The 24,921-nt window shown below is 38.5% G+C and overlaps 1 protein-coding gene and 1 long non-coding RNA gene across 5 annotated transcripts in view; both read left to right on the forward strand.

Annotated features, from left to right (window-relative positions):
- CFAP418 (cilia and flagella associated protein 418) overlaps positions 1-10,610 on the forward strand; it is a 32,511-nt gene extending 21,901 nt beyond the window's left edge. For both annotated transcript variants that reach the window (XM_056823297.1, XM_007488134.3), the window contains exons 6-7: positions 2,195-2,290; positions 8,362-10,610. In XM_056823297.1, the coding sequence (XP_056679275.1) occupies positions 2,195-2,290; positions 8,362-8,521 (256 nt within the window). In that variant the 3' untranslated portion in view covers positions 8,522-10,610. The remainder of the gene's footprint in view (positions 1-2,194; positions 2,291-8,361) is intronic.
- Positions 10,611-15,488: 4,878 nt separating this feature from the next.
- LOC103096306 (uncharacterized) lies at positions 15,489-23,462 on the forward strand. Of its 3 annotated transcripts, XR_008917562.1 has the most exons (4): positions 15,489-18,053; positions 18,609-18,695; positions 19,080-19,233; positions 23,046-23,462. It is a non-coding gene; the product is annotated as an uncharacterized LOC103096306 (long non-coding RNA). The 3 variants fall into 3 exon arrangements; XR_008917561.1 differs by having other exon boundaries at positions 18,609-19,233; XR_465230.3 differs by lacking the exon at positions 19,080-19,233 and having other exon boundaries at positions 16,091-18,053.
- Positions 23,463-24,921: the final 1,459 nt, after the last annotated feature.

Genomic DNA, 24,921 nt, shown 5'->3' on the forward strand with positions numbered 1-24,921 from the left:
GAAAGATTGAATGAACAGTCACTGGATATATCGTACAGGGAATTACTTTTAGGTGTGGGTTGGACTAGGTATCCACTGAGGTCTTTTCCAATTCTGAAATTCTGTAAAGTTTAGTTCCACAGAAAATTTTAGGAATATACTGAATTAGAAAAAAACATAACAAAGTTCATTTGGAAAAACAAAAGATCAAGGATATCCAGGGAAATAATGAAAAAAATGCAAAAGAAGGTGGCATTGCAGTCCCAGATCTTAAACTATACTATAAAGCAGTGATCATCAAAACAATATGGTACTGGCTAAGAGACAGAAAGGAGGATCACTGGAATAGACTTGGGGTAAGTGACCTCAGCAAGACAGTCTATGACAAGCCCAAAGACTCCAGCTTTTGGGACCAAAATCCACTATTTGATAAAAAAAAAAAACTGCTGGGAACATTGGAAGAGATTGGGTTTGGATCAACATCTCTAACCCTACACCAAAATAAACTCAGAATGGGTGAATGACTTGAATATAAAGAAGGAAACTATGAGTAAATTAGGTGAACACAGAATAGTATACATGACAAATCTTTGGGAAAGGAAAGACTTTAAAACCAAGCAAGAGTTAGAAAAAAATCACAAAATGGAAAATAATTTTGATTACATCAAATTAAAAAGGTTCTGTGCAGACAAAAACCAATGCAACCAAAATTAGAAGGGAAGCAACAAATTGGGAAACAATATTCATAACAAAAACCTCTGACAAAGGTCTAATTATTCAAATTTATAAAGAGCTAAATCAATTATACAAAAAATCAAGCCATTCTCCAATTGATAAATGGGCAAGGGACATGAATAGGCAATCTTCAGTTAAAGAAATCAAAACTATTAATAAGCACATGAAAAAGTCTTCTAAATCTCTTATAATCAGAGAGATGCAAATCAAAACAACTTTGAGATACCATCTCACACCTAGCAAACTGGCTAACATGACAGCAATGGAAAGTAATGAATGCTTAAGGGGATGTGGCAAAGTTGGGGCCTTAATGCATTGCTGGTGGAGTTGTGAATTGATCCAACCATTCTGGAGGACAATTTGGAACTATGCCCAAAGGGCACTAAAAGACTGTCTGCCCTTTGATCCAGCCATAGCACTGCTGGGTTTGTACCCCAAAGAGATCATAAGGAAAAATACATGTATATAAGAATATTCATAGCTGAGCTCTTTGTGGTGTCAAAAAAATGGAAAATGAGGGGATGCCCTCCATTTGGGGAATGACTGAACAAATTGTGGTATATGTTGGTGATGGAATACTATTGTGAAGAAAGGAATAAAGAAATGGAGGAATTCCATGTGAACTGGAATGACCTCCAGGAATTGATGCAGAGTGAAAGGAGCAGAACAAGGAGAACATTGTACACAGAGACTGATACACTGTGGTACAATCGAATGTAATGGACTCCTCCATTAATGGCAATGCAGTGATCCTAAACAACCCAGAGGGATTTACGAGAAAAACCACTATCCACATTCAGAGGAAAAACTGTGGTAGTAGAAACACTGAAGAAAAACAACTGCTTGATTACATGGGTCAAGGGGGATACTATTGGGGATGTAGACTAAATGAACATCCTAATGCAAACACCAACAACATGGAAATAGATTCTGTCAAGGACACATGTAATACCCTGTGAAATTGCACGTTGGCTATGGGAAGGTTGGGGGAGGGGAGGAAGGAAAAGAATGAGATTCTTGTAACCAAGGAATAATGTTCTAAATTGACTAAATAAAAAAAGAAAAGAAAATTTAAGGAATATTTCTAGTAGATATTAGAAAGGCATCAGCAGTAATATTAGCAATATTGGTAACAGAGTAGACATGGTGGATAAAATATTAGAGTAAGACTTGGAATCAGAAGAGATCTGGGATGAAAGCCAACTTCAAGTACCTGTCACCACAGGCAATTCACTTAAACTTATTTTACTCATCTGAAAAATGGAGCTAAAAATGCATAGTAGTATCTATATAACAAGTGTTATAAAGATGAAATTAAATAATATAAGTAAAATGCTTTGTAATACTTAAAGTCCTAGTCAATTCAATTAAAGTACTATATTATTACCACTAAATAAGTATTCTTTATACAACTATAGTCCATTTGAGTCAAATCCCACCAGCTCTAATATTTTCATGAATATGTGATCTCTTTGAGTAGAACATGTGACCAGTTGCGCTGTACAGCCTGTGATTTTCGTGTATTAAGCTTTGATGACTACATGTGGGATAAATCCTGTGATTATCTGTTTTTCAGGTATGTTCCAAAATGTCTTAAATTAATACTATCTTTCAAAATTTTGCCTGGTATAGTTTGATGTTTCTTGTTCTGCTTTAAATCTATTTTCAGTAATATTGAATGAATAAATTCTGCATTTAGTGTCTATCAAGAAACAAGATTATTATTATTATTCAAGTTCTCTTTTTGTTCATGGGAATCTTGCTGTACTGTAACATTGTTTATTATGGAGTACTATGTATAATAGAGCATATTTTATTGATCCTCATCCTAGGGAGATTAGTTACTAAAGTACCAGGTGAACTTTAAAATAAGTAGGTCTTATCTACCAGGAATATAAATCTAGAAATAACTTTATAGCAAGAATTCAGTGCACCATAATTCTTGCCATAATGTGCACATAATAAAATCACTAAGAAAACTTTCCCAGAAAGGCAAGCACTTAGAAGCTACAGATGTATGCCTGGGCAGTAGTACTGAGTCTTTACTGCATTGCAAACTTGAAACAAGTTTCGCACATTTATGCAGTCCTACTATATAGGACTTTTATCATGAGAATAAAAAAGGAAGATATTTTCTAGACTGAGATTCACTATCATTTTGGGTTATCCTTAATAAACATACAGAAAGCTTTTCTCCAGTAATATTCCTAATACTTGGTAAGATGCAACTCTTGACTATAATAGAGCACTCTTCTTGATCTGATTCTGATCATTAAGGAAGACTTGGTTGCTGAACTAAAGACAAGAAGCTTGTGTGGCAGTGACCTTGTTATCTTAGTTTATGTGAGAGATGAGGGAAATCTTGGTCTTAGTCTGGTGGGAAGTCTAGACTTAGGGAGTACAAATTTCAGCAAGTTCACAGATAGGTAAGATTCCATGATCTGAGGCCATAAAAAGGAACTTAGCTCAAGAGGGATGAAAATCATTCCAGAAGAAAATCTTGATGACACATTCACTACTGATTTTGATAAGGAAGATGGAGCTGAAGTGGCTTAAAAGAGATCTTACTGATGAGCTCATATTTTAAAAGAACATATGCACAAAAGAAATGGAAGCAAAGTCAAATGATTTAGTGTGGATACAGTAGGGTGGCAAGGTCCAATACAAATAAACTAAGAAAAGATAATAATCAAAGCCCAGTTTGAGCTAGAGCTTATGTTAAATATTAAAGACAATTAAAAATTACTTTTGCGTATGTCAGCCAAAAAAAGAAGATTTTTTTTAAAGGATGAAAACCCCCTGTTTACTGGGGGCAGCTGGGTAGCTCAGTGGATTGAGAGCCAGGCCTAGAGATGGGAGGTCCTAGGTTCAAATCTGGCCTCAGACACTTCCCAGCTGTGTGACCCTGGGCAAGTCACTTGACCCCCATTGCCTAGCCCTTACCACTCTTCTGCCTTGGAACCAATACACAGTATTGACTCCAAGACAGAAGGTAAGGGTTAAAAAAAAAAAAGCCCTGTTTACAACATACATAGGAAGATTGATTATCAATAATGGAGAAGATAAAACTCAATTAGTATTTCGTTTTTGTTTTCCTTACCTTAGAAAATAATCTTTGAAAAGAACAGGTAAATGGAACAGGACATTTAAGCCTAAGATAAGGAAATAGTTAGAGAGTATTAACTGTCCTTGATGAGCTCAAGTCATGCATGCTTGTATGAAATGTATTCTAAAGTACTAAAGACCTTGTTGTTATGATTATTGGACTTCCATCAGTGATCTTTGAGGAAATGTGACAAATGGGAGAGGGCTTAAGGACTGAAAACAACCAAATGTCTTCATTTTCAAACCAGAGCAAGGGGTTTGGGACACTTCAGACCATAGACCAGTGGTGTTTACTAAAATTCTAGAAGAATCAAATGACTTCTGAGCACCTGGAAAAGGCATAATTGATCTCTAAGAGTCAGTGTAAGTTCATTAAGCACAAGTTGTAACAGAATAACTTTTATTTCCCTTTTACAAAGTGATACTGAATTGATACATTAGACAGATACCATGAACACAATATTTCTACATTTCAACAAGACCTTAGGGTTTCTGGTAGTCATAGAGCTAATTGGACTCAAAAAGTTTGGTTTAATAGATTTATGTCATTTTGAGGTCTGTTTTTAAGTCTGTTCTGTTCAAAATTTTTATCATTGCCTTGAATAAAGTCACAAATTACATTCTTATCAAATTTGTGGATGGTTAGTGCATTGGTTGGCAAAATTGGAATCCTAAAATATTTTAAGAAGCTGAAATAGTGGGTCAAAAAATAAAAAGAAAAGTAAACTTAATATGGATTAAGTCTGAAGTCTTTCACCTTAATCAGTTACACAAGTTACAGAATATGACTAAAAACTAGTTCACATGAAAAAGATGGGAGTTTCTAATGAACAACAAATTTATTATTAGTCAGCTGTGTATGTGGCAGTGGAAAGAATTTATGCTGCATTAATAGAAACAGGGCCGGGAAGGTAATAGTTCTGCCCTGGTCAGACCACATATTGGGGATTTTGTCCAATTCTGGATGCCATATTTTAGAAGGGATGTGAACAAGCTGAAGTGTATTGAAAGCAAGGTAATCAAGATGGTAAGGAGATTTGAATCTATGCTATACACAGATTAGTTGAAGGAACTGGGAATATTTCATCTGATGAAGAGACAATTTAGAAGGGTGTTTTCAGATATTGGAAGAACTGTAATCTGGAAGAAGGGCATGTTCTGCTTTGCTTCTGGAGAACAGAACTAATTGCAATGGGTAAAAATTTCAGGAAAAGATATTTCAGTTCAACATAAGGAAAAACTTTCTTCCTGTTGTTGTACAGTCATTGCAGTCATGTCTGATTGTTCACAACCCCATTTGGGATTTTCTTGTCAAAGATACTGGCTCAGTTTGCCATTTCTTTCTCCTGCTTAATTTTACAGATGAGAAATTAACACAGAATTAAGTGACTTATCCAGGGTCACACAGCTAGTGAGTATCTTTGAGGCCAGATTTGAACCTAGGAATGTGAGCCTTCCTGCTCTAGGCCCAGTGCTCTATCCACTTTATTGTCCTTATTATTAGAATTATCTAAAAGTGGAATAAGCTGCCTTGGTATGAGTAGTAAGTTTTACATTACCAAAAGTCTTTAAGAAGAAGCTGTATAATAACTTATTGGAGGCATTAAATATAGGATTTATGATTCAGGTAGAGACTGGATGCTAAAGTCCCTTCCAGCTCTTAAAGTCCTATGATTCTCTGGTTGACACAAGTTCACTCCACAACCCACAGGTTAGGAAAACTGGCTTTTGTTAAGCTTTATGTGCATTTTTACTTTACAATGCCTAACTCTTTGATCCTGCAACTTCTGATTAATGTTTAACTACATAGCAAGATTATATGTATGAAGGCACTTTATAATGTATAAGATGCTCCAGTTATGTGAACTATATCTCTAAATCATACCTTCATTCAACATGCAAGTAACCTCAGTTCTTGAAGACTGTCAGTTAAGAATTAAGGTCTGCAGGTCCAGCCACCAACAGTATCTCAGAGAGACTTATCACTAGCAAGGTGGCAACTTGACATTACTTTTTTTAAGCCTTTATAAAGACTGGCTATTAGGTTATGAAGAGGTTGTAACCTATACCAACAGAGGAAGTATCCTACTGAAATCTTTTGAAGTTTTTACAGAAGCAGCATAGTAATTCAGTAATTAGAAATTATTTTTTAAACCTAAAATACAGTATAATAAACTCACCACTAAAGTAAATGTCATTTCATCTTTTTTTGATGATATATTGGACACTTAAAGGTCATATAGTGCCCCAGAGTCATAAGGAGTATCAGTGGTTGTACTGTTGTAGGCATGTGGAAGGGCTGGTTAATACAGTGTTCTGCTTTAACAGAATGCTGAGTAAAACAGGGTTTATTGTAGCTAAATCAACACTGAGCACCTCCTGGGTGCCTGGCATTGTACTAGATACTTTGGGGGCATCAAAAGAAATAGATACCACTCTTGCACTCTAGGTGGAGATTACACACTCATTTGAGACATATATACATGAAGCAACTAAAGAGTTAGTATTATGAGCATGCAGAACTTCTTATAAATGTGTTTCATTTTGCCAGGCATATTAGCATTTCTGTTTTATAGAAGACTTTGTAACCATTAGTATTCAGCTAAATTGAAGCACTGCGAAGTTAGTTTTGTTTGCCTTATGGAGAAAAGTCATTAAGTAATAAAACATCTAAATGGCACAAAATTTGTTGTTTAAATTGTGGACTTGCCACACAGACCCATGACTAAATAAGGTGCTATTTATGCAGTTCAAAACCCAATAAAGAGTCAGCATGGCATGGTGCATAGAGCTTCACCTCTAAGCTCAGGAAGATCTGAGTTCAAATCCTGCCTCTGACACTATCTAGCTATCAGACCATGAGCAAATCACTTCACCTCTCAGCATTCCAAGCAATTCTTATAAAACCATTAAGTCACAGACCTTGCCCATTTGTATCAGTAGAGGGGGCCAGGAGCCTCCCACACTGATGAAATCACAGATCTAAACATCCTCTCCTCAGAAAAAGGCCCAACTAAAGGATATGATTCCTTAGGAAGAAATATTTGAGTAATCTTTTTTATGGAAGATTGGCAAATGTGAGTTTCAAAAACTTTTTGATTAATTCCTCTTATCATTCTTTCTATTTCTTAGCCCTCTCCTATTTCAAGTACATATTAAACATATTAATGCTTATTAACTGTTGGTAAATTAACTAGAGGATATTGTCTTTAACCAGCTTCTTTTTCTTCTTCTTAAACTGGCATTTGCTATGTAATAATACATTTGTTAATTATATTTGACCACCAGAGGGCACATTATATTTGTGTAACACCACAATGTAAGCAGCAAATACATATAGTTTTGATCTATATTACTTTTCCTTTTGATATCACTGGGACATTTACTTTTTTCTGTCAGAGGCTATTCGTATAAGCTATCTTCAGTTTATTGTGAAAATCATAATCAATGATCTGAGATTAAAACACAATAACATTTTGGGGCAACTAGGGTTAGCACAGAGGATACAGTACCAGTCCTGGAGTCCAACAGAAGTGGATTCAAATCTAGCTTCAGACACTTCCTAGCCATATGACCCCAAGCAAATAATTTAACCTCATTTGCCTTACCCTTGCCATTCCTTCTCTGACAATTTCTATGGTGGTCATTGTCATTGATATAATTATTTTAACCTAACTAAAAGCATTCTAGAATATGCAGTTATGTTGTTAAAAATCAGTGTGACAGAATGAATTGAAGGCCAGTCTTGGAGTCAGGAAGACCTATATAAAAGTCTTCCCTCTGTTTTGTTGTAGTTTTATGGCTGACAAAACCACTTTGTGTCCCTGAATACCAGATAATTTTCTGAGACTGGATGACAGAGGGTTGTAAGTTTATATTAGTAGAAGGAATTTCCACTCCAGAAGTTCCTCATTCTATTGAAATCAAGGATGCTGACTGTGTGTGTGTGTGTCCAAGTTGAATGAATTAGGCAAATGCCTGATACAAATGAAAAAGTACTAACACCAGCTTAATATACAGACAGACCTGCTTGCCAAACCAAGCTGCCTCTAGACCTACCCTGGCTTATGAAATGACCCCATGATGAGGTCATCCAAAACAAGATCTGCAGCCCTATACTTCTCCCCGGTATCCACATGCAGACATGTGCCAGAGATACAGAGACATGTTGGGGCCCTTTGCTGTATCCTGTGGTCCCATTAACTACAAAGTTAGTGATTCTTCTGTTCATTGTATCAGCATTTCTATACTTTGACTAGCAAAATGAACTAGAGGATTTTGCTTCTCATGGCCATTGAAGACATAGAACAAGGACCAGAACAAACTATAACTGCTTTTGTTAGAGGCAGTGAAATGAAGGTTTTATTTGAGCAGTTTTCTTTTTCTTTTTCTTTTTTGTCTAATTTTTCCCAAAGTAACTTTTAAGGTTAGAGAATTACAAATGTTAAATTTCTTCTTTAAAAAAATGTTTATTCACAAGATTACCAAAACAGAAAGTGTTGGACAGTACCATAATGTTAAAATCTGCCTCTTTTACTGTAGGAATAACATGCCTGAATTCAGCAAGTTGAAAGCAAAGATGATAAAGCAGAAAGGCACACGAGCCTATGCTTGCCAGTGTAGCTGGAGAGATATCAAAGAACTCACTGACCTCCGGACTGATCAGCAACTTCGATGGGTTTGTGGTAAACATATCGAGTGAAGTTTTCTCACCTCAAGCCTTTTGTTAGTATGGAAAGGCCAGCTTTTATCTGAACAGACTCTGGAATGATTTTATGGTTAAGTAAGGAAGACAATTATCATTTGTGCCTCTTGGCAAAAGAGAGTGGATTTATTTGGCTGATTACATTTTACAAATTTCCACAAGTCCAACAGGCTAGGAAAGATAATCAGGATTTAACGCTTCAGAATCATTCTTCTCTGCTTACTCACTAATATATGTAAGCAGGATCACAAGTTAAACTCTCCCTATTTCTTGACACCCTGATATTTGCCCTCCTATCTGTCTCTTTTTAGGCCACTTGATGTTCTTCTAGCATCAAATATCTATGAAGTCTTATTAACAACTACAATAATATAAACTAGAGACATCCAATATAAATATTGCTTGTGTATATAGACATTAAAGAAATGCTAACCACTGCACACAGAAAAGTCCCTAGCCCCTAGCTCTAAACCATATGTGCATTGGTATCTTCTATATCTGTCCAATTTAGTATTGCCAAAGACTATAATAAGATGTAGCAGAAACCACAGATTGACAGTGAATTCTTCCCCAGCTGATGTTCTCTCATCATCTCTGGAGACATTTTACAGAATTCTCAAGTAAGATTACCCATTTTTGGCATAACTATCCTCATCTTGGTCACCTTTACACTCTCCATTACACTCAGAAAAATATCTTTTGATTGGCCATTGTATTTGTGCATGGTTGTGTTTGGGCATGAGAATTTTTGGTGAACCAAAAACAAATATTAAACAAAAATATATACATAATACATAAATGCAACAATGATATATAGATGCCATTGTTTTCATTTTATAGGCCCTTTTTAGCTTTTGACATATTACAGGAAGTAAGTACAGAGTAGTGCTCATGTAACCTTAAATTTGCCAATGGATTATTTTTTAGATGTTGGCTAGAGAATAGAATTGAAAAGAAGCCCAATAAAGTGGCATGTCTTCATGGAAAACTCACTCATAATCCCTCTTACTACAGCCATTAGATTGAAGGGAAATATTAGACCAGACTGAGATTATCTAGGAATTTCCCAATTTGCTATAATCCAAAGAAATTCCAAAGAATCTACCAATAGGATCCCTAAATACATAGCTCAACGCATACTAGAACCATACTTTTCATATCACTTTTCTTGAAATATCCAAAGACGAAAAAGCTGCATCTGATCACAAAATCTTTCTCTAGCCATAACAGTAGCCATAACAGTGATGTGCAAAATGCTAAACTTACTCTATTAATAAAGTTGGCATATGTCAATATTGAAAATCTGGTTATGGCATTCAATCTACAGAGGGGCTTACGGCTATTTTTATAGTAACTTTTTATTACTTGAAAATCACTTGAGTCCAGAAAAATTATTATGAATATATTTGCCAAAAAGAAAAACCATTAAAGTCACCTATTCCATAAAATCACAGACTAAAACACATGTACAGGGACTAGACCTACTAGATATATTGGTTATAAATATATCAATATAGCCATTGTTGGGGGAAGGGGAGTTAGGCTGGGATAGAAGTTTCTTTTACTGAAATTTTTGTTCAAAAAAGTTATTTTATTCAAATTTTGGAGGCCCTTATCTTCATTTTTCTGTTTCCATTAGTCTAGTATACCTGACCTGTGCCTTCAATCCAACATTTTATTGATAATAATATCCCAGTGTCAGAAAAATAGTTTTGAGTTCTCATCAACTTTTTAGTACCATACTATTTTGTATCTAAAATGCGGATAAAGTATTATGTTTATTTATAAATGGATATTTTATTATAGATTATAATTTGGTTAAAATATGACTTTTAGTATAATAGAGAAGAAAATTATATCTCCAAATCTTAGAAAAATAGATTTTAAGCTGTTTTCAGATGTCCTACCATTACTGAATTTAAAAATTTTTTGTCTTTACCTAATGTATATCTTGTAAAAAAAAAAAAAGTAGCCAGTGCACTCAGACCTTGATCCTGCCTCAATAAGATGTCAAAAATAAGATTCATGGTCTATGTATTTTCATATTTTCTATATCATTCAATAAAGGTAGTACTGTAAGAGTTAATTTGAAATAGTCATTTTGTTTGTTTGCATGGGGAAAAGGGGTGTGCAGTGCACACAATAAAAATAGAAAATTGCAAACAGTTATCAGTTATTTAAAAAACAAAAAACTAATCCAACTCCCCTATTTTCCAAATGAAATAACTAAAGCCCAAAGATTCCTAATCACAAAATAAGGAGGAAATAGGTGGCAGAGCCAGGACCCCTCTGCTGGGCTTCTCATTCAAGGATCCAGTATTCTTCCCACTACGCCATATTGGTTTGTTGGCAAGTTAGGAAAATCTCTATTATAAGGAGTCATGTCTCTGCAAATGCCACATATATGTATACATAAATACATGTGGTGTTCATCCATATATGTATACACACATGCATATACATGAGAAAACATCTTTTCTGTGTATACCAAAGCATCAGTTGTGCAAACAAAGCAGTTCTAATGAAGGAAAAAAACTCTTAGAATGGTAGATTGTGTGGGTTCTAAACCCTGATTTTTTAGTCAAGTCAGAGTGACAGATATGAACGAAGATCATCCCTTTTCCCTTCCTTAGTGTCCCAGATGACAAAATCTTGGCTGTGACCATAAAGTAAGAAAAAAAGTTGTTGTTTCTGTATATTGTTTCTAACCAGGAAAATTATCATAAAACCTAGCAATATCTTTCAATTGTTGATGTTTACAGATGGACATTTTAAATTTTAAAATAAGAATCCTTACCTCCTTGGGTCATGATTTAAATTACACTAGTACTGGTATCACTCTGTCCTGATTCATTTGACTTGGTGACACTGTCTGGTCCTTGGGCATCCTTTGTAAAAGGGCTCCTGAAGCATGTTTAATTAAACAAATTCATTTTAAGGATTGTAAAAATGGAGATTTGAACCCCAGACTTCAATTCCCAGAAGTCCTTGGAACTTTTTGGTAGCTCCCAGAATTCCCTCTAATCTCCCTGAGTCCTCACCTGGGCTGAGAAAAAAAAGGGGGGAATATTTAAACTGACTGTACATGCGGATCTCTCTCTCTCTCTCTCTCTCTCTCTCTCTCTCTCTCTCTCTCTCTCTCTCTCTCTCTCTCTCGGCTTCCGCTTCTAGGGACAGGCAGCTCTCTACCTAGCCGGCAAAATGTAGGTTGCACGTGCTTTCTTATTTTATATTTTCTTTATTTCTTAATCTTTAATAAACCTCTAAAAATATAATACTTTTAGCAGAGAAACTAAATTTTAATCTTAACAGGATTTACCATCATCTCTTGAAATAATTGGAGATGATCCAATGTCTTAATGAGAGCACCAGTTTCTGGCAGCTGCTGCTTCTCTGTTGTTTAACTGTCATGCCAGCACCCCATGCTTGTCCTTGTTCCTGGCTCCTTGTGATCCCTCATTGTCACAGTGTCTCCTGGAGTTCTTCTTTGTCTGCCCAGAGTCCTGCCTCAGGCCCAGCAGCTGGCACCTTTAAGGATTTAGCCACAGCCTTTATTCATTCTGTTTCTAGATAGAGGAAAACAAACAAGAGCCTCCTCTTCTTAGCTTTTCCTTTTTTTTAACTCTTACCTTCTGTCTTGGAGCCAATACTATGTATTGGCTCCAAGGCAGAAGAGTGGTAAGGGCTAGGCAATGGGGGTCAAATGACTTGCCCAGGGTCACACAGCTGGGAAGTGTCTGAGGCCAGATTTGAACCTAGGACCTCCTCTCAATCCACTGAGCCACCCAGCTGCCCCCTATACTTCTTTCTAGTAGCAGGAACTCCTTTGCAAATTCCCCAGGAAATCCATGTTCATATTTTGGGAACTGCAAAAATTAAAGGGAAAATAGTACCAGATCTTAAACTATACTATAAAGCAGTGATCATCAAAACAATATGGTACTGGCTGAGAGACAGAAAGGAGGATCAGTGGAATAGACTTGGGGTAAGTGACCTCAGCAAGGTAGTCTATGACAAGCCCAAAGATCCCAGCTTTTGGGACCAAAATCCACTATTTGATAAAAACTGCTGAGAAAATTGGAAGACAATATGGGAGAGATTGGGTTTGGATCAATATCTCTCACTCTACACCAAGATAAACTCAGAATGAGTGAATGACTTGAACATAATATAGAAGAAAACTATAAATAAATTAGCTGAACACAGAATAGTATGCATGTCAGACCTTTGGGAAGGGAAAGATTTTAAAACCAAGCAAGACTTAGAAAGAGTCACAAAATATAAAATAAATAAGTTTGATTACATCAAATTAAAAAGGTTTTGTACAGACAAAACCAATGCAACCAAAATTAGAAGGGAAGCAACAAATTGGGAAACAATCTTCATAATAAAAACCTCTGACAAAGATCTAATTACTCAAATTTACAAAGAGCTAAATCAATTATACAAAAAAATCAAGCCATTCTCCAATTGATAAATGGGCAAGGGACATGAATAGGCAATTTTCAGTCAAAGAAATCAAAACTATTAATAAGCACATGAAAAAGTGTTCTAAATCTCTTATAATCAGAGAAATGCAAATCAAAACAACTCTGAAGTATCTCCTCACACCTAGCAGATTGACTAACATGACAGCAACAGAAAGTAATGAATGCTGGAGGGGATGTGGCGAAGTGGGGACACTAATTCGTTGCTGGTGGAGTTGTGAATTGATCCAACCATTCTGGAGGGCAATTTGGAACTATGCCCAAAGGGCACTAAAAGACTGTCTGCCCTTTGATCTAGCCACAGCACTGCTGGGCTTGTACCCCAAAGAGATCATAAGGAAAAAGACTTGTACAAGAATATTCATAGCTGCACTCTTTGTGGTGGCCAAAAATTGGAAAATGAGGGGATGCCCTTCAATTGGGGAATGGCTGAACAAATTGTGGTAACTGTTGGTGATGGAATACTATTGTGCTCAAAGGAATAGTAAAGTGGAGGAATTCCATGTGAACTGGAACAACCTCCAGGAGAACATTATACTCAGACTGATATACTGTGGTTCAATCGAATGTAATGGGCTTCTCCATTAGTGGCAATGCAGTGATCCAGGACAATCCAGAAGAATTTATAGAAAGAACACTATCCACATCCAGAGCTCAATGTGGATATGATGGGTTTTGATGTTAAAAGATCACTTTACTGCAAATATGAATAACATGGAAATAGGTTTTGAACAATGATACATGGATAACCCAATGGAATTGCTTGTTAGTTCTGGGAGGAAGGGAGGGAAAGACGGAAAAGGATCATGAATCATGTAACTATGGGGAAATATTCTAAATTTTAAAAAAGGAAAAAAATTTAAGGAAAAAATGTCTGGTAGCTCTATTGTCTCCTGAAACATGGTGTTAATGGGATATATGTAATGGACATGATGCTCTTTGATATTTAATACTTAATTTTTTTTAATCCTTATCTTCCATCTCAAAATCAGTACTGTGTATTGGTTCCAAGGCAGAAGAGTGGTCAGAACTAGGCAATGGGTTAAGTGACTCCCCCAGGGTCACATAGCTAGGAAGTGTCTGAGATCAGATTTGAACCCAGGACCTCTCATCTCCTGAGTATGTATGGTGCTCTATCCACTGAGCCACCTCATTGTCTCACATCAATTCTAAAATGTCATTTTATTTCCCAAAAGTTCTCTAATTCTTTTCTGCTTCTACCTCCCCAACTTTCACATACCCACCTACATTGTAATAGACTTCCACAAAAACAAAGTGATTCACCCGTAGGTAGGATATCCCCAGCTCTGTCCACAGGGCCCTCAGGCCCACCTCTTCTATGTTATCCTCCATAGGAAGCCCACCTTCACTCTTGTCTCCTTGTACACATTTAAAAGGAAGTTTCTTACTGTTGCTGACATTGGCTACTATGCTTGGCTGCAATTCACTTGTGCATTTCTGTTGTTTTAGGTATTTGAGAATCCTCTTCAGGTCTGGGTTTGGGGTTTTGTTTTTATATTTTATGTTTCAAATGCCTCTTAAATATTCAGCATTTGAACTCAAGACTTCATCTCTAGGCCTGGCTCTTTATCACCAAGCTACCCAATTGCCCTGAGACTTAATATATTATTGACAGCAGAAGTGCTTGATGTAGAAATAAGATTTAAAAGTTCCTGTTTTCCCTCCCACCCATACTCTCATCTTCCCATTGCTGACACAATAAAGATGATAATGTAGGAGCTAATTCAAAGCAGCTTAGATTGGGGGAAGGGAGTGAAAAGGAGGTTTTGCACAGTCCCTCTTTCATTGGTTTGGGAAACTGTAAAGACAAGCCCCAAGACATGAAGTCCAACCCCTGTATTTTTACAGATGAAAAAAGCCCAAGATCACACAGCTAATAAGTGTCTCCCATGACCTTCTTCCAGTGCAAGATGGCAATAAAGGGGTTCATTTCAACAAACATTTAATAGGCATTTGATAGGGAAAGGGAACTGCACTAGGCCCGAAGGGATACACAGATGAGGATGATCCCTTTCTTAAGAAACTTACAGTCTAGGGGGAAAAGGAAGTGAGAGCTTTAATGCAAAATGGAATATGATCATATGGATTATCACTGGATTCCTGTAAAAGAAGCACTGAATTTTGAGTGAGAGGACCCCGAGTTGGAATTCTGCCTCAGCCATTTTACTTTTTTCCTCATTAGTGTGAGGTTCAGCTCGGTGAGCTTGTGGATTCCTCCCAGCTCTCTGCCTTCAAGTGCCCAAGAATCTAGCATGATGTTAAACTCAAGGAGAATGGGCTTCCCTAAATTCCTAACATCCCTTCCAGGCCAAAGATTACATTTGTAGGAGATACATTTCTTTAGACAAAAATAGATATAATTATAGTGATTATTGTATCCTAAACTGGCTCCATGAAATTATTATCCCATCTTCACAGAAGGCCACAGAGCAGCAATTCTAAGCCGTGGTGGTGGTGGCTGCTGGGCTTGAGGAGCCCATAGGAGAACATTTCTCTTGGGGCAGCTGGGTAGCGCAGTGGATAGAAGCCTGGGGTTGGGAGGATCTGAATTAAAATCTGATGTTAGACACTTCCTAGCTGTGTGACCTTGGGTAAATCAACCCCAATTGCCAAGCCCTAGCAGCTCCTATGTCTTAGATATTAGATCCCTCTAGAACCCTTAGGTGGATCCATGGATAGAGAGCCAGGTCTAGAGATGGGAGGTGCTGGGTTCAGATTTGATCTCAGATACTTCCTAGCTGTGTGGCCCTGGGCCAGTCACTTAACCCCCATTGCCTAGCCCTTACTGTTCTTCTGTCTTGGAACCAATATATAGTATTGATTCTAAGATGGAAGGTAAGGGGGGAAAGGGGGACAAAAAGAATTGATACTTAGAAAGCACAGGAATTTTTTTTTTAAGCATTCCTTTCCCAGGCATTCATTCCAGTCATTTGTAGTTGAAAATTTTCTGAATCTCAACAGTTTCTCCCAGAAGTCACATTCTTGTATTAATCTCCACAACATCTCCTAGGAGACTGATATTAGCACTATTTTATGAAAATTTTTATTTTATGAAATATTTTATTATTAAATATTTATCTTATTTAATGAAAGTAAGTAGATCCAACCCAATAATATTGAACTTAAGTTGAAGAGAATATTATTCTTTTATTTTTCTATTCATAATCAACATGATTACGTAATATTAAATGTAAGACCCCCCACTTAACCTAGAGTAGGATTCTCAATTGGCTTTCTTCTACTTGGCCAGAAATATACCCCCAGTCATCCTACAAGATTAGACCACAAAAAAGTCGAGTTGTTTTTCAGGAAGCCTCTTAAAGTACCCACAGTGGAGGACAATGGGGGGAGAGGGGAAGGATGGAAAACTTGGATTAAACTGACTCATTGTTGCCCATGTGGGGTTGACATGGATTCCATTATTAGCTTAGCTGTCACCTTGATAAACAGAAAACTGGAAGGAGAGCTACTGCCCTGGGGACCCCAGGTGGATCAAAGAAACAACAAATGTTTTTTGCTTTTTGTTGTTTTTATCAGCAAGGTGAAAGGCCAGCAAAGAAGGTCCAAATACAGGCCTCATTGGTCATTGGGATGTTATGCAAGTTGGGACAGCAAGGAAAGAAGGATGATAAGCCACTAAGCATTACATGGGAAGATTAAGAGTCAGGAGACATGGACTCTGCCACAGATTTATCTCTGTAACCTCAGGGAAGTCCTTTAACATTTTAGCACTTAAAAATACATTTTCCTATGGAAACAGAATTAAAGGGTCTGGAGAAATTCCCAGGTTAGCCCGTGGAACCTAGCTGATGCATATGGAACTGAAATACAGAGCATTTGCCATGAAAAGGACTACAACCACTAGTGTTACAATAAGTAAATGAAATATTTTTAATGGTTTTTAAATACTGGTGCTTGAAGAAAAGCAGACAAACTGGGGAAGGAGGAAACAGCAGAAAAGCTTTTGCAGATTTAAAAGAACAAAATACCGGAGATGAAGACCTGAGATTTCGAAAATGGCCATATCAGAAGGTGTAAGCAACAGAGAAAAACTCAAGGCGGGAAATAGACATTGCCAGGTGTGGAGTTGTATTATTCATTAGAAAGAATTCAAATATAGGGGGAAAGGGAGATGGAGAACACAGCAGGGCAATGAAGACAGATCCCTGTGATGGCCGCCAGGGGGCAGAACGAGCTCACGCTATCTCTGGCCTCAGTTTCACCTGTAAACAATTTCTCTGCAGGACTAGTTTGATTTCTAGCTGTAAAGGTCTCGGTCCCCGTCTTTGAAGTGACGATTAAGGTTTCACCATTCTGGAAAGGCTTATCTGGGCTCAGAACTGGGGAAGCAAGGGGGGAAGGGAGAAAAGACCGGAACTTCCCTTTCTGACCTAAAACTGCGGCTAGAGACTGGCCTCTGGCCTCAGCCTTCAAGTCCCTGGGAAAGTGTCCCCTCCCCCCCCTCCCCCCATCTCGCTTCGCCTCAGGACTAGAAGGGGGCGGGACTGGGACTGTGGGACCTCAGGGGCCCTCAAATCCAGGCTCTTTGTTACATGAACGAGAAACTGAGGCTCTGTGGCTGAGTCAAAATTTGAACCCAGCTCCACCACTCTTTCCATCGTCCCCCCTGGGAACGTGAGGCCCGGAATCTAGAAAGGAAATACGAAGAGAGAGTAAACGCGAGTCTGGCCCACGCTCCCAGGGCCGCTTCTGCAGCCCCAGTCCTGAATTTCACCCGCCAGCCTGAATTCTTCATCCCCCATTTTCTTCAATCTAATTGGTTCTGTGGTTTCACTGATCTCCCTCCAAGGACTAGGTCTGCATTCGCGCCCTCCCTAGGAGCCCGGCGCTCTTCGGAATTGTTCGTTGATTACCGCTGCGGCGCCGCCTCGCGCTTGTGCATGGCCTTCTGGGTGATCCCTCATCTTTGGTTCTCCCGTGTCTCAGGGTCCCAAAGAAACCCTGATAAAATGCGAGCGCCGACTGGCTGGACCTGTGCTTGCCTGCGGAGCTTGGACTAGGTAAAAGAACTCTTGTAATTTCCCAGCGGCGGGGAAGCCTGAACTCTCCAGGCCTGGGCCGGGAGCTGACTCATCCCGCCATAAGAGCATACAGAGTCCTGGACCGGTTCTTTTGGATGTTGCCACTGGAGCAAGCTTTCTTAGAGAAATCTTAGCCAGTTTTTTCCATGGCCTCAATCCACATGAAGGCTAGGTTTGTTTTTCCTAAAAAGTATCGAAACCGGGGGCGGTTGGGTGGATCAGTGCATAGAGAGAGGTTCAAATCTGGCCACAGACACTTCCTAGCTGTGTGACTCTGGGCAAGTCATTTAACCCCCATTGCCTACTCCTTACCTCCCTTCTGCCTTGGAACCAATACACAGTATTGATTCTAAGAGGAAAGGTAAGGATTTCTAAAAGAAATGCTGAAACCATCCTAGGAACTTAATTGGCTCCAGCTATTTGCACCATTTCCGGGTACCTAGAAAGCCAGGACAGGAGGAGTCACCTGACCCCTCCCTCAGGGTTTCTGACCAGCTGACTAGAATAACCCATCACAAAAATCGTTTTTTAAAGTCTCTGAAAGGATGTGAGGATGACCTGGCTGCGACTCCTGTCACTCCACTGATCATCAAGGTTGATTCGGCTGATCTGGCTGGCTAGGTGGGTGTCCCCTTTCTCCCTCACCACTACATGTGTGTCCCTCCCGAAACTGGACACTGGTTGAAGAGGGCAACCTTTGGTATAGCAGTAGCTGCGCTTCCTTGCTAGAACAGGCTCCCAAGGTCCATTTGAAAAGTCTCAGATATAAGTCTTCTGAGTGTTTGCTTCATGGGGAGGTGTGGAGAAAGAGATCCCAAATAAAAGAGGGTGACAAGAGAAAGGGGCAATAGCAAGCCAGTTCCTAGGCCTTGGACAGAAAGGAGAAATAGGGCCAGACCACAAATGGGGATGACTGTCTGTGTATCTTGGCGGGGAGGGGATGCAAGCAATGACTCTGCTAGAAGGCCTCCCCAAAACGTTTATCCTACCCTAACCACCTTCCAGCCTGCTGTACCGGGTCCCTACAGGATGGATTTGGAGAAGTCCCCAGTGCTTTCCTAGCCACAGAGTTGGGGCAAAGGTATCCCTGATACCTAAATCAGAATCCTAAAAGCCTATCTCCATGAAGTTATTGGGTTCTACACTCCTGCATACATAGGTGCATGCCCACATTAAGTTTTGTAACATCACAAACCCTAACCAATGATGATGAACCTTTTAGAGCTAGAGTGCCAGACCTACCCCTGCCCCACCCCCCAGACCTAGTGCCATGCCCCTCCCCATCACCACATCCTGAGTATGCCCAATCCCACCCCTTACCCAACCCAGGGGAGGAGAAAGCACTCCCATTGGGCTATTGGCCAGAGGGGTGGGAGATATGAAAAAAATGTCATTGTGAAGAAGGGGTGAGGAACAGCTCCTCCCAAGTCCCTCTACTTTTCTAGTAATGGGAGGGGGTAGCACGTGCCCACAGAGAGTACCCTGAATGCCATCTTTGATACCTGTGCCATAGGTTCGCCATCACTGCCCTGACCTTATGCATTACAAAGTCTCCTATGACATTTGCCATAAGTCTAATTGCTAGAGACCAGTTCAGTTTCCCACTAAGGCACCTATTGGTCCTAATTCAACCCAATCCTAGCCAGGCAGAGGCAGTGTGGAAATGGAAAGAATCCGTCCATCACCTCCAGTAAGAAACTCCAAAATTAATACTCCCAGGAACATGATAACCAAAATCCAAAGGCTCCAGATCAAAGTAAAAATATTTCAAGCAGCCAGGAAGGAGTCAAGTCTAAAGGAGTCACAGACAATATTACACACAATTAACCAGCCATTGTTATATTTAAAAGAGCTAAACTATGGCATTTAAAAGAGTGGGAGCCATAAACTGTGAGAGTTAAAATGGTTGAGGTTGTAAACTGTAGTGAGTTAAATAGTGGAAGATATAAATTGTGATAGGTATAAGAGTGGGTGAGTAAATTGTGACCACAGAAAATATGTTTTCACTACAGTGTCTTGTTTAAAATCAAATATAAGGTGGTCGCCAGGGAAATATTCCCGATTATGAATATGCCCAAGTCAACTGGGTTTTATAGAGACTTTAATAATACAATGAGGAATTAAAGAAAGAGAGAGAGAGAAAGGAAATAAATGAGAAAAGAATAGGACAGCCCAGGACAGCCCTGGCCAACCCAGACCTAAGCCCTTAAGAGAAAGAATCAGTCAGTCCTTTATCACTCACCACAAGATTTATCCAAGCAAGGATTCAGAGGGACAGAGTCTCCTCAGAATGAGTTCCAGCCAGAGTCCTCCTCCCTTGAGAGACCTCCTTAGAGATTGTCCTTCAAGAAATTCCTTCTCAAGAGATCCTCCTTAGAGCCTGTCTCTCAAGAGCTTTCTTTCTCAAGAGAATCTCTTATATAGGGGGTTTTCTCCTATGTCACCTCCCCTAAATTCTTACATCCACCAATCACAGTAGACGTTTTTCAAAGGACAGACCATTCTTAGTCCACACCTAAGAAGGCATGTGTGGATTTTTGAGTAATTCACACCAGGAAAGCTCTGAGTAAGTTTCCCAGTTCTTTGTTCCTTGTAAATTCACAAGTTGCTTGACCTTTATAGGTACTTAGCGCCCTTTTTGCCTTATTATAAGTATGGGTTTAAGTACTTTTCATTGTTCTACAAGGAGTTTTCTTCCCTAAAGCAGTCTTAAGTACTGGTGGAGTAGAGGTCCTCCCATAGCAAGGAGTTTTCTCCCCTAAAGCAGTCTTAAGTACTGGTGGAGTAGAGGTCTTCCCATTTCTGATCTAAGTAGAGTTCTCACATGTTAGATCTAAGTAGCTTCATTGTTTAAAATGGGGAATAGTTCCAATAGGGAATTGTCCCAATAAACAATTCCCCAATGGGGAATTTTTTAACATTCACAAGTCTGAGAAATTTCAAGATTCACACCATCACTTTGAAGAAGCAGAAAACTTGGAATATACTATTCCAGAAGCCAAAGATAATAGACTTACAGCCTAGAATAACTTGCTCAGAAAAACTTAATAAATTCCTACAAGGGGGGGGGGAATTAATTTCATGAAGTGGACTTACAAGGATTCCTGATTGGGGGAAAAAAAACCTGCTTGCAAATTTTGAAGTTCAACCACAAAAGTTAGAAGAACCATAAAAAGGCAAAAATGAATGCACACTCATAAGGGACTAATGTAACAAGGGAATCACTTTAAAAGACTGATATATATTAATTTAAGGTCGCCAAGGAATCAGCTATGTAATTCCTAAATGAAAAACTCAAGTCAGCCGTCAGCCTTTTTTGGAGTTTAATTACAATAGGAGTAAGAAAGGAATTAGAGATAGAGAGAGAGAAAAAGGGAGAGAAGGGAATAGGGCTTAAATACCCCTTCTGTTTAGGCTGGGCCAAAAGGCCCAAGCCCTTAGATAGCTGGGGCAAAGAAAAGAGATCAGTCCCTATTACTCACGTGTCCAAAATGGAGAAACAGTCTCAGAGGCCCCCACCTTCAGCTTCCTTCAGAGCAAGCCTTCTCAGAGCCCACAGGAACCACACCGACCAACTCTCCCCCTCCCCTCAGTTCTCCCATCTACCAATCACTGTTCATCAATTTCCCTGTGCCAGTGGAGGCTCTAGCTTAACCCAGGACCGCCCAGAGGTTTCTGGCTTTTGCACATGTCTGTTGAAGGTCATATTTTCAAATGATTAAATCTTTACTCCTTTGCTACAGCCCTTTCTAAATCCTGTTAACCTGAGTAGGGTAGAGATTGGAATAATTAAATTTTGATCTAGGCTGCAGCCCTTACTCAATCCTATTAGGACTGAATAGGGTGGAGATTTATTCCAAGTATCTCCATTGTATCAATTCTAAAATCAATCAAGACTCAAAGAAATTCCTGTTCTATGCTTAAGCATAGGTCAAAGTCCTTTCCATTGTTCAGCAAAGGGTTTCTGTCCTAAAGTAATCTTAAGAAGGGAAGAGAAGGAACCTCCCATGCCAATGGGGTTCCCATTCCAATAGACTATCAGTAAGAAATTTTCCAAGTATGAAATATCCCAATGGTGAAATTTCCAACATTTATAAGTCTAAGGAAATTTGAGGTTTACACTAAACAAGGACAAACTATTTACATTTACCTTCTACTATGGGGAGATGATGCCCATGTCCCCTCTGAACTCTGATCATTAAGGATCACAGTGTGAGTCTAATAAAACAGAAGTCCTGGGAAGGCCTGAATGAAGGTAATAGAAGAATGGAGAGAGGGAATTAAAAGGAATTAAAATACACAGCAGGGGGAGAGGAAAGAAGGTTAGGGGAAATTATCTCATTTGAGGTACCCAAGGAGAAGTCTTTACAAATAAGGACAGGAAGAGCTGCTGACAGTGGAACCTCTGACCTTTGACCAGTTCAGGTAAAAGGAGGGAAGTATACACCCAGAATTGGGTATGGTAATATACTTAATTAAACAGGAAAATAAGAGGGAGAAGAACGAATTAGAAGGTAAAGAGTTTAGTCCAAAGCAAAATAAACTCCAAGAAAGTCCAAAAATATAGCTCTTTTTGAGGTGGTAAATAAGAGGAATCTGAAGGAGTGCCCACCACCTGGACATGGATGAAAAGGTTTGGGTATATAAATGTGATACAATACTATTGTGCTATAGGAAATGATCAGGAGGATGATTTCAGAACTGAGAATGCTTGTAAAAACTGATCCAGAGTAGGGTGAGCAGACCCAGCAGAACAAATTCTACAGTGATGACAATATTAAAGACAACTTTGAGGGATTTAGGATTTCTGATCAGCATAGTGACCAGCCACGATTCCAGAGGACTAGAGATTTAAGCATGATTCCTGAGAAAAATGGGAGACTCAGAGTGCAAAATGAGATATGCACAATTTGTTTGTTTGTTTGTTTGCTTGACTACATGTTTGTAAAAGGAATTTCATTTTTCTTTCAGTCTCAATGGAGGAGAAAGTGGATTGTGGATTCTTACTGATTTTTTTAAAATGTAAAATTTCCATTTTAAAAGTTTAAAAAAATAATTCTAGCCAGGGACATCTTCTTTTGAAGGTATATTCCCTGGAATTTTCTATTCCCCACCCAATACCAGAGCCAACCCACATTTTCTTGGGTCTAAGTCCTCTCCTTTTAATATTTGGGCACTCTACTCTTTAGAGTAGAAACCCTTGACCCTTAGAAACCCTTGACCAAACCAGAATCCCCAGAATTATCCATTCCAACTCTGCTGGCCTTGAGCCCAGAACTTCCCTCAACCTTTTGCCATCCCAAATGCTGTACCCAAGAGTAAACCACAAATACCCTTTAACTTGTCCCTAATATTGTTCCTTTGGAATAAACTCTTTTCCAACTCCCATCTCCTCCAAAATGTGGCTAAAGTTATTATTTTTGTGAAACCAATCAAAATTGTTAAGAATGATGCTTTTAATTACACCCTGATAAAAGGTACTACAGACAACAAAACAGTATCAATGCAGGAGGCAACCAACTGGACAAGAGGTCCTGGGTTCAAGTTTGACCCCAGATAATTCCTACCTGTGTGACCCTGAGCAAGTCACTTAACTGTCATTACCTAGTCCTTACCACTCTTCCTGCCTTGAAACCAATACCCAGTATTGATTCTAAGACAGAAGATAAAAATTTAAAAATATATAAAAGTACCAAACAAATGTGCACCAAATGACAAAGCATCCAAATTCCTAAAGGAGAAATTACATGAGTTATAGGAGCAAACAGCCAGTAAAACTGTTCTAGTTGGGGACCTTAACCCTGCCAGAAATATACAAATCCAAACAAAATATAAACAAGAAGTTAAGGAGGTTAAATAAAACTTTAGATATGATAGACCTCTGGAGAAAACTGAATGGGAACAGAAAGGAAAAATACTTTTCCCCAGCAGTCCATGGCACCTTCACAAAATTGACCATATAATAGAGGACAAAAACATCATAACCAAATGTAGAAAAGCAGAACTATTAAACGCATCCCTTTAAGATCATAATGCAATAAAAGTTATATTCAACACATAGCAGTAGAAAGTCCAAAATTAATTGGAAGCAAAATTATCTTGGCCTAATAAATTATAAAAACAAATAATTTTATTAGAGGGAATGACAATGAGAAGGTGGCATACCAAAATTTATGGGATTCAGCCAAAGCAAAATTTAGGGGAAAATTTATGTCTAAATGCTCACATCAATAAAACAGAGAAATAGTAGATCAATGAATTGGGGATGTGATAAACTAGAAAAAGAACAAATTTAAAATCCTCGATTAAGAATGATGCTTTTATACAATTATATCTATATGGTACTATAACCCTACACTTCTGGAATGCGTTGGGTTAAAATCAAATGTTGTGGGCTGGTAACAACTATTGTTCTCTGGGAAAATGCCTTCCTGATTTCTAAACAGTGGACAAATATAGAATCTTTTAGAACACAATACCTGTGCCACAGCAAGCTGGGAAGTACATTTAAAAAGTTCATATTCCCATCCACCCTTAACCAAGCCACATGCTTGAAGGAAACTTCCAAAATCTGAAAACATTGTCTTCAAAGATTAGGGCACTGAGATTATTACAAGTTTATAGTAAGAAAACTCAGATCATCTGATGAGATTAGGCCCTTGTAAAAATAAAATAAAATCAACATCCAGAGCCTAGACAAGGCATTTGTGTATGCTAGATGAGGTAAGAAAAAGGTGGTCCCACTCCCACTGCCTCACATTATAAAACATTACCCTTTGTGTACTATATGAATGAATGAGAAAAACATTTATTAAGCTCTTCAAAGCAGGCAACTAGGTGGTGAAAA

The sequence above is a fragment of the Monodelphis domestica genome, chromosome 3 (assembly GCF_027887165.1).
Source record: "Monodelphis domestica isolate mMonDom1 chromosome 3, mMonDom1.pri, whole genome shotgun sequence".
Taxonomy (NCBI): Eukaryota; Metazoa; Chordata; class Mammalia; order Didelphimorphia; family Didelphidae; genus Monodelphis; species Monodelphis domestica.